General features: G+C 50.6%; 1 protein-coding gene across 1 annotated transcript in view; it reads left to right on the forward strand.

Moving 5' to 3' along the window:
* The window catches only part of CR1 (complement C3b/C4b receptor 1 (Knops blood group)), a 64,199-nt gene that overhangs the window by 48,609 nt on the left and 4,980 nt on the right, over window positions 1–10,610 (forward strand). The window contains exons 61-62 of the mRNA XM_058040035.1: window positions 4,341–8,678; window positions 9,625–9,890. Coding sequence (XP_057896018.1) covers window positions 4,341–4,485 — 145 coding nt within the window. The 3' untranslated portion in view covers window positions 4,486–8,678; window positions 9,625–9,890. The remainder of the gene's footprint in view (window positions 1–4,340; window positions 8,679–9,624; window positions 9,891–10,610) is intronic.

Genomic DNA, 10,610 nt, shown 5'->3' on the forward strand with positions numbered 1-10,610 from the left:
AGCATAGAGCACACAATTTTATTCAGAAGGAAAAAAAATAAATCTGTGTAAAGAACAGGTTAAGGCAAACAAACAGCACATGGAGTAGAAGTGGTCAGAAGGTTGGGTGGCTGTGTTGTCACACCCAGGCCCTGGCTTGCTTGAGTTGAAGAAGCTGAGTTATGTTTGAAGAGATGCTTCTCTGTGTCTGGAAGCATCCCATCCTCACTTGAGGGGATGCTGGCTGTCCTCATCCTGCAGGATGTTCAGCCTGTGGGGGAACTCCAGGTCAGAGAACAGCAGGCCAGTGGTGGTGGGGAGGCCGGGTGGTGCTCTGGATGGTGTTTGTTTGTGACTGGGGGGTGAGGGAAGGAACTTTCCCATTACTGTTGCTTTTCCCCCTACATCATAACCGATTTCAAATGGTGCTAGACAAAAACTGAGACTCTGAACACCAAGAGAAATCGGTCAGCCTGTGTAAGAGACGTTTTCCTGGCTCAGAGAAGGATCCTCTTGGAGATGACAGCTATGCATTCTTTAGAGATGACTACTCAGTGCTCTGATCAAACCTTCATCCACACAGGGATCAGCTTTTCCATGTCTGGGAACACGCTGGGCAGCAGGGAGGGCAAAACAAAGAGTTCAGCTTCATTCTGGGTTGGGATGCAGGGCTGGAGAAATGAAATATTGCTGGGAGGGACCAGCAGCAAACTGGGAAATTATTCTGGAAAAAGGAGGGGGTTCTGTGTGTGCTGAGAAGTGATTCTGGAAAAAGAAGTGGGTTCTGTGTGTGTGAAAAGTGATTCTGGAAAAAGAAGTGGGTTCTTTGTGTGTGAAAAGTGATTCTGGAAAAAGGAGTGGGTTCTGTGTGTGTGAAAAGTGATTCTGGAAAAAGGAGTGGGTTCTGTGTGTGTGTGAACAGTGATTCTGGAAAAAGGAGTGGGTTCTGTGTGTGTGAAAAGTGATTCTGGAAAAAGGAGTGGGTTATGTGTGTGCTGGGTGGCATCTTCGTGATGCCCATGGCAGGAGGTTGGAACAGGATGATCTTTAAGGTCCCTTCCAACCCAAGCCAGTCTGGGATTGCTGAAGGCACTTCTGTGTCTGACTGCTGAGGTCAAATAGTTGGGGGGAATTTCTGTGTTTGCAGAGCTCTGGAATGAGAATCCTGTGGTGATGGAGCCCCCAAGCAGAGGGTGGAAATCCTTTTGCTCTGAGGCAGTAAATTCAAGGTTGATCCTAATTTTTGGCTATCAAACATACTCTGCCTGTCAAGTACAAGAGCTAGCACGTTGGTTTTCATGCAACTTGTGGATCACTTTACTCTGGACACCTTGAACTCATATGCATTGTTTATTGAGCAGAAGTACAGGAGCAGGAGGCTGTGCTGGTGTGGCCCTGCCTTGGGAGGGTGCATACAGTGGTTGGAGAAGTGTCTAGAAATCAGATGATGTTACAAAGTGGATGGCTGGCAAAAAAAATCACCTTTGGAAAAGGGGCTGGTTTGAGGAGCAGAGGATGTTGCTGAAGTGAGCAGGTGCTTGGTCTCCTCCCACGCTGTAATTCTTGCTCCTAGAACACTGATTTCAAATGGTGCTAGATACAAAGTGGGAAAATCTAAGCCACCATGTGAAACCAGCTTCCAGAGGAAGACACATCTTGTGCATGGCTGCAGGCTGAGGGAGAAAATCCTTCATCTCCACCGTACCTAGAGAAAAATTCATTTATTTAATTTTATTAGACAGCAAGACAGTTACCTTGGGCTTAGCTACTTTATGGATACACTTTTTTTTGTGGCATCTTGTGGATGGTTGAGGCTGGTGTAGGAGAAATGAAATATGTGGTGAGGAAAACCCCCAGCCTGGCAGTGAGTGCTGTTTCCTGCCCTAGCCAGGTGGAATGCACTCAAGTTCTTCCCAGCAAGTGATGATCAAGGTTTTATTTCTTGCTAGTGCAGAGCACGATGCTGATGGGGTGAGTGTGGGAAGTTTGTGTGCTTCAGGAACACTTTTTCCATTTCACTGCAGATGAAACCAGGCTGTAAACCTCATTCTGTCCAAGACAGAGAGTGTTCTGCCTTTGTGTCACTCACTGATCAGAGAGCACAGGACAGATCAGGTGCTTTTTGTGACAGGGAAAGGAAATGTGAGTGTCCTGATGGAGCGTCCTCTGTCAGCAGTCCTTGTGCTTTAAGTAAGCCAGGACTTGCAGATTTTGGTGAGACAACTTTGAAATTCTGCAGGCAGGATGAAAATAAATTGGATTGAAAGTACTTTGAGTGTGGGTCAGAGCAAAAAGGAGCGTTCACAAATTGAACTGTAAATGGTTCAGTGGAAGTTGTCGAGGAAGGAGAGTGTGAAAATGAGTGGCTGATGGTTCCTGGAACTGAGCACTTAACCTGCAGTGTCCACAGCTCAGAGCAGAGGGAATAGAGGGGGTGTTGAGAAGCCTCTGAACTGCTCCACACATGCATAATTCAGGAGCTATCAACCCTGGGATAAGTGTCTGACCTGTGCTGGAGTAGAGGCCAATGTGAAATGGAACAAAGCACAACTGGAGGCAGCAGTTTCACTTATTGATGCCCTGGGCTTTTGGCAGCTCTGTATTCCTGTTGTAACCACATCCAAAAATCTGCTCTGGTGCCTCCATCCTGATGCACACTCCCAGGCAGCAGAGGGGAAGCTCAGAGACAGGAGCTTGTCCTTCCAAGAAAGAGGGGTGGAGGAAGGGGAAATGACTGGACTAGATTCCTTGTCTGGATATTTGCTGTCGTTTCTAAATCCATTATCTGGGGCAACAGGGTGAAAGACGAGTGGAAAGCAGGTTCCCTCCCCAGTGCCTGCCGTGTGGCACAGTTATTTAGGAGGCACCCTCTATTCTCAGGTGAGATTTACTCCTGAAAAGCTGCACCAGGAGTGCAGAATCACAGAATCACAGCAACATCTCTGAGAAACAGGCTCACAGTGAGGTTTGCTTTGGTTTTTCCTTGCCTCAGTAGTAAGCATTACAAAGAAACCTTCATTAGGATTTTGAAAAACAGTTGGAGGAAATGTCACTTAATTTTGTGCTGCTGAAAGTGGGAACTTGTGTCCAAGTATGAGACTTAGAAGGACTGAACACCTCTGCACATCTTCCCCTCTCCAAAGGAGACCAACCTTTCCAGAAATATCATGCAGCAGATGCAGACCAATGGCTCATTTATTATTTATAGTTTTGATAAAACCAGGTTTCACTTCAGCATAATTAAGATGCTGCTGCCTCTCCTCCAGGCTACCTGGAGTTTGTCCTGTTGCCTTCACAGGCTCCCCAGAAGGTGTCAGCCCTTCTTGGCAAGGTGCAGGTGCACATTTGGGAAGGGATCTGTCTGTGCTCTCCTTTCCAAGGCTCCCAGTGTGTCTGGGCAGGAGAAAGGAGCAGTTCAGGATGCTGTGATCCACAGCTCCTGTTGGCAACGTGCACGTGGGCAGGGAGAACAGGAGCACAGCATGGTTTGGTTGGAAGGGACCTTAAAGCTCACCCAGTGCCACACCTGCCCAGGCAGGGACACCTCCCACTGTCCCAGGCTGCTCCAACCTGGCCTTGGACACTGCCAGGGGTGGGGCAGCCACAGATTCTCTGGGAATTCCATCCCAGCCCTTGCCCACCCTCACAGGGAAGGAAATGAAGCAGTGCTGGTCTCAGACATCTGCTGTGTGGAGAGCAGCAAGTACTGTCACCTGTGCTTGGCTTTATCACAGGATTGGACTTTGCAGTAAATAGTAGCAGGGAAAGTACAATACTATTCTGTGGTTTCCCTCCTTTTCAGGTGTTTTAGTGGCAGTGCTGTAGCTTCTTTCAGAGGAACAACTCAAAGCCTTTCATGGACTTCACACTGCTTTATACATTCCATAGGAAACAAAGACAAAAAGGGAATCCCTGCCTTCCCTGTGAAAGGGAGCTTCCTCTCTATCCTGAGACCTTCAGTCTGCAGGAACAAGGCAAGCCTGGATGTCACAGACCTGATTTTTCACAACTTGCACCTTCTATAGAAAGGCAGTTCTGGGGCTTTTACAGAAAGCAAAACAGATCTCAGTGTGCCTCATACATTTTCTCCTCCATTTTCACATAATGGGGTGAAACTCGTGGCTCATCAGGCTCTGGTCTCCCCTGGAGAAAATAATCCCTGTTTTACATGCTGAGAATCTGAGCTTGATGCATCATCCTCCCAGTGAAGGAATGAATCAGCCCAGGGCCAGGTGCAGGACAAGGGGTGTGACAGCACAAGTGCTGACCTGTAAGGGGAATGGAAATGAGTGAACTTCTAAGGTTTCAAAAAAAGCCTCCTCAGCGTGGGGAGCCTGTAACTGCATCTCTTTGTTGTGCAGGTCTGGTGCTGCGTGGGTCAGCTGTGGACAAATGTGCTCTGACTCGCACTGGGAGCCAGTCCTCGGTGTGGAGCACTTGGTGTGGCAGAGCACGGCCTGGGTTGAGTGCAGGCAGATCAGGAGCTGCCCTGCTCAGGAAAAGTGATATTTGTGCCTAGGAGATGGCTCTGGAGAGGCCACTGCTGGTATGGGCAGCAAGAACAGGTACTTCCTTCACGAGTTTAAAGCACAAGGGAGATATTTCTTTCCTTTATTAGACCACAATAAAAGCTCCACATTACAATCCTGAATTGAAGGTGGCCTATTCCTTCAGTCCTACTCTTGCAGCCTTACAAATGGAGTTAAAGACACTCTGTGTCTGAAACCCCCCAAAACCCCAAGGCAGGCTGAACACTGGGACAGGATGGGGGTAAAAGCCTGTGCAGCTTTGTGTCCCTTTTAACTGAGCAGTGGGACAGTCAGGCCTGCTTGGTTTGAGTCACTGATTTCAATTCCTGCTAAGGGGAATCTGTCAGAGCACTCTGCAGTGTCTTGTTTTAGCATGGTGACTATTAGAGGTGTGCTTAGATATTAGTGCTGTAGCTCCCCATCTTGTGATCCCCCTGCTCATCTGAAATTGCTTTGACTTGCCTGGAGTCATCCAGTTCTCCTCCAGCTTTGCTCTCAGGAGAGTTCCTGGGCAAACCCTGAGCCTGTTTGGAGGGCACAGGAACTGCTGAACCCCTGGATCCTGTGGAGAATTCCAGAATTCACAGGGAGCAGTGAGGTGAAACTGGGCAAACTCGAGAAGAGCACTGCACTTGCATGGCTGAGGTCAGGGAAGGGCAGTAGGAAAGAAAGCTCATCTAATTTAGCCCTACACAGCCTGAGTGAGCAGCGCATTGCAAAACTCGCTCCACTCAAACAAATGATCCACCTAAGCAGCTGCAACCAGAAAGGCCATTTTCTATTCCTAACTCCTGTACCTAAGCATCACTTTGGAATGTAAAGTACTGATTGCAGGGCTTGAAAGCTCTCACAGGGAGATGATTGTTGTGATTTGTACAGTCAGTTCAGGAACACGGTGTTCCCCCAACACCACCGCTCCAGCTCCTCCAGGTAATGGCAAGAGAAGCCATATTTTTCTTTTGTGTCATTCTAGAGACAAAAGAATGTCCTGTGCCAGGGAGGAGCATAAGGAAACAAACCCAGCCAGCTGTTCACTGAAGTATAACCTGCCTTTAACCCAGACAGCTGAAAACAAGCCTTTAGTTTAACACTGCCTGCAGTACAAGGACCTGGAGAAAAGTACAAGCTGGAGAAAAGCACTGACCAAACACTCCTGGCTGACTCCCCCAGGCACACGAGAATCCTGTTCCCAGGGTTTCCATCATTCCATCCCTGAAATGTCACTGTGTGTCCAGGAGCCACTGTCAGTGTTTAAAAAGCATTTGGGCTGGAGATCCAAATGCAAACCCAGTGGCTGCTGTTGGGCTCCTGAGCGCCGTGAGTGTTTGTGGGGGGAGCTGCAGAGATGAGGCTCACTCAGAAATAGCTCTTCCTTGGAAAGCTGGAGGGCTGAATCACAGTGTGTTGGCTCAGTTCTTAGCAGACGAGCCATCACATCTGCCTCCCTGTAGGCGAGGAGCCGTCACTGGCATCGGGATTGGCAGCCAGGTTCTGTCCCTTAGGAAACCAGGCAGTGATGATGAGGAAGGCGAAGGCTCGTCGTGGGCAGGGTCAGGAGGTGGGCTGGCAGCTCTGGGAGCAGGAGGGCTCTGCTCCCCTGTCCCTCTCTGTGCACAGAACGTGCCCCCAAGTTGAACTTTGGGCACTAAATAAGTTCTTTTGCTCACAGGCATTAACCACTGCTCTGCTGCTGGGAGGCTGAGACAGCCCTGAGCATATCCATGGCTGGTGTTGTCCTGAGACAGCTGAAAATAGGAGTGAGATGGGCAAATAGGAACACCAGGGAAAAATGGGGAAACCTGGGAGGGGACAAGACAGCTCCTGAGCTAGGTACCTGAAACTGAAAGCAACTGAGGGACACCCCTGGCTTGAAAGGCTCTGGGGAGCCTGCAGAGCCCACCTGATAGCCACAGAAATGCAAATGCACACAGAGTTTTTCTTCCTAGAACAGAGTGTGAGCCCTTAAATACACGTCACTCCTGGTTCCCAGCAGTCCAGAGGAAGTCTTGGGGGAAAAATTGATGAGGGAACTAGTGGAAAGTTTTTGGAGGTAGCAAAGAAACAAATTACAGATATGGATTTTAAAGTCTCAGAGACATGGGATTTCTTTTGAGCTAGAGTTTTGGGCTCAGTGCCCCCACTGCTGCAGTAGTGTTAATTCTCAAGCCTCCCCTCCAGGTTCAGGCATGGGCACAGTTGCAGGAGGAGTAGATTGGGAGTTCCTGAACCAACTGGTTGCTGACCATGAGTCAGGGGAATGACCTTGCAGCAGGCGGCTCACGGTGCCGCTCTCGGAGCCGTGCCAGGATAAACGGCACTGGTATCTCTGAGTGCTGGTGGAACCATTTTGTGACATTCCAGCTTGGCCTTGTCTCCTGCTGCCTTTGCACCGAAATTGTTTGGGTGAGTGGGAATGGGATAGAGTATTCCCTTTTTTCCTCACAGCCTGGGCTTGGGACTGTCTTAATACAGAGATAAAGGGGATATGGACAACTCTTATCTCTTGCCTACATCCTTGTCCATTAACATCAGCATTACAGATATTTAACCAAATTAAATCTTACTCTCCCCCCCAGCCATACCCATATTAAACTGTAAGAAAACACCATGATAAAGTTTAAAAAATCCTACGCAGCAGCACTGAATTTTCTGGATGGGTCTGGGAGAGATTTGTCAGAGGAGAGAGGGTAGAACACTTGGCATTTAGACGTTTTAATGAATGTTCCCAAATAAGAAAAGAAAAACATTTGCTTGTAGCCTCTAAGCTTCTCACAGCGTCAGAAAGCTCCTGACACAGAGCCCAATGCTGTATTTGTATAACATGGAAATGAACAGCAGCAGCAGCAGAGCTGCAGGCTCCGAGCCTGCTCTGTGAGCAGCAAAATGGCCAGGGGTGCTGGGGCTCATCTGAATTCCTTCACCATTTGGGGGGTCACTAGGTGGGCCTGATACCCCTGACCCTTCAGGTATGGTTTCAACTCTAACATCAGTATGAAATGAATATTTCTAATCATATTCAAGCTTGTGCCCCCATCAGCTCCACTCCCTAAAGCACCGACAGGAACCAACAGCAAAATTCGTCTGCGTCACAGATGTAACATGACCATCGGCAAAACAAGAGCAGAGGAGATCATGGCTGTCTCGTCCCTCACAGAGCCTTCCTTCACTAGCAGACAAGAAGAGGTAATGCTTTTAAATTTATACCATGGGCATGTGAAATCCTGCCCTTCCTTGCCCGAATCCCGCGGTCCCCGAGCGGTCAGAACGCCCGAGAAAACTGCGTGTGTTTTGTCGGCGTGGTACGGAACGCTGCGTCACGATGCTGCACCAAGGCCGAGGCAGAGCAAACCCCACTCCCCAGAGCAGGGAAACCCAGATACAGGAACATGAATCAGCTCATGCAGTGTCACACACACAAGTGTCAGAGGGAGGGAGAAATCACAGCTTTCCCCAGTCCTTTTGCGGCACTGTGCGGAAAACGATCGCGGAACAGTTACCCAGGTACAGCTCACGGTGACAGTGCCACCCCTGTGCACATAATCACTGCTGTCCTACAGAAATATGCCATGTCCCCTTCTTAGCCTTGTTTCCTGCCAGTCCCACAGATTTACCTGCTGACAGTAACCTCAATTCCTGAGTAATGAGATTTACAGCTGGAGTTTAACATTGAAATAACTCCTCTTATATCCGTCTCCTTACCCTCCCTGCATTTAGGCACAGTTAAACCATCGCTGTGGCCAAAACATGATGGCAAAAAGAATTAAACCAAATACATCCTTGTGCTGAAGACACTCAACAGCCAGTGGCACCTCCTTGAAAGCCATGAAACAACAGCACCAGCTTTACAAAGTCAGGGCTTCTCCACCCCAAAACCATAATGGGGAAAACCACAAAGAGCTGTCCATGCAACCAACATTCGAGAAAACAGACTCAACCCACCTATCATCCGCACAACCCAGTATCATGCCTTAGTCCAGCTCCTGGCTGTACAGAACACCTCTACAGCTGCCTGGGACTGGTCTCCTCTGTGTGTGTGTATTTCTGCCTGTCTGTCTGTCTGCAGGGACCACCGTTGTCGCTGCTGTTCCTGTTGTTCCCCTGCTCTGCGGATCTGGCGCTGCGGGAGGCAAGGATGCTCCGAGGGAGCCAGCTACAGCCAGCGAAGGCTCAGTGAGTCAGGGGGGGTTGTGATGACTGCAGTAAGAGGCTGAAATTCCCTATGGAATCTGGCAGGAAAGGAGGAAAGATGGAGATGGGGAAGAGGGAAAGAAAGTGGGGAGTGGCACGTACAGTCTGTCGGTTCTTCCCTCCCCGTCCCTGCGCCGCACTGCCGTTGGAAATGGCGGCCCTGCGCAAAGGACGGCGTCGCGAAAAATCCGCAGCGCCTGCGGCCTGCACGACCAAACCTCCAAAATTCCTTCCAGGGTGTAAATCCAACCCTGCCCTCTCTCCCTGTCTCCCAGAGCACCCTGCAGAGGCCAGGCTGCAGCCCAGGCAATGGGGACGGCTGCCATGCAGTGCTGAGCCCAGCGGTTGTTGCTAAACAACCAACCCTGGCGCTGGAGATGTCAGCCAGTGAGTAACAGAGATTAAACACTCCTGCTAGCACATCCTGAAACTTGGGTAAGCCTCAGAATGATGAAAGGCTATGGAATAATGGCCCCTGTTGTATGAGAAAGCAAAGTTACCACTCCACTGCATAATCGGGAGACTTCCTCGGCCAGAAGGACCAAGCTCAAGGCTGGCTGTGTCCTCAGCACTTCCAGGCAGAGCTGCCATCTTCATTGCTGGGCGCTTTAAGAAGAGAGGTGAAAAAATAGTATAGTAAACGGTTAAGAGGGAAAAGTGTTCTCCCCTTCACTTCCTTATCCTCTCTCTGGAGCTGCTCTCTGCCCTCAGTCTCCCATTCATCCTTAACCAGTTCCCAGTCCTTCCGTCCTTGCTTTCTAACGCTGTTACTCCTTTGCAAACCTTTACGGACCCATCACTGAGGGCTGTCTCCATCTCTCTGTTATGTTACCGAGCCTGTGGCACACTCACACTTGTGCAAACAAAAACTGAGTTTCGGTAAGAGTCATTTTCATTTCTTTAACTATTCCCACAACATAATTTCCAGGTGCAATCCCTGCCCCAAGCAGTTCACAGTGCTGCCAACACTCCAGCACCTCAGAAAGGAGAAGGAAGCAAGGAGAAAAGCCCTGAACCCCAGTACTTTCCCCTGCACCGTGGGCTGCAGCTCTGACACGTCATCATCATGACTGGATGGTGAAAGGAGACCTCCTGGGATCACCCATGGGTGAAGGACTGCACCCAGCACAGCCAGCAGTGACCAGCCCCTGTCCTGTCTGCTGCCCGAGGGACGCCTGGCATCCGGGACCCGAGGTGAGCATGGAGCGAGAGCGGGCAGGGAGTGGGCAGGGGGCAGGAGTGGGAAGGGAGATGGGAGCAGGGAGGGAATGGGCAGCAATTGGGCAGGGAGCAGCAGGCAGGGAACAGCCATGGAGCATGCCAAGGAATGGGCAGGGAGCAGGGGAACAGACAACGAGCAGGCAGGGAATAGGACAGGAGCAGCTGCTGGTACTCGGAGCGCTGGGATCAGTGTGCAGGATGCAGAGGCAGCCCAGCGCTGACATGGCCGCTCCGCTGATAGCCGTGGGCAGGGAGCAGGCAGGGAACAGGGAGCCAGGCGTTAGGCAGTGAGCAGGGGGCAGGAGCCCAGTGCTCTCAGGGCTGCTCCTCTGACATGAGCAGGCAGTGAGCAGGCAGGGAATCGGTAGTGGGCAGACGACAGCCCTGGTTGCATGCCACTCTGCTGACACCCGCGGGCAGGGAATAGAAGCGGGCAGAGGGCAGAGGCAGCCCCGCTTGCTTGCCCGCTCTGCTGACACCAGCGAGCAGGGAATAGGGAGCAGGCAGGGAATAGGGAGTGGGCAGTGGGTAGCGGGCAGTGAGAGCGGGCAGTGTCAGAGGGCACAGGTAGCCCTGCTTCACAGCCGCTCCACTGAACACCCGTGGGCAGGGAATAGAGAGCAGGGCAGGGAGCAGGCAGGGATTAGGGAGCAGGTGGTGGGCAGCAAGCAGTGTCAGTGAGCACAGGGCAGA

Source organism: Melospiza georgiana, chromosome 23, assembly GCF_028018845.1.
Source record: "Melospiza georgiana isolate bMelGeo1 chromosome 23, bMelGeo1.pri, whole genome shotgun sequence".
Classification (NCBI taxonomy): domain Eukaryota; kingdom Metazoa; phylum Chordata; class Aves; order Passeriformes; family Passerellidae; genus Melospiza; species Melospiza georgiana.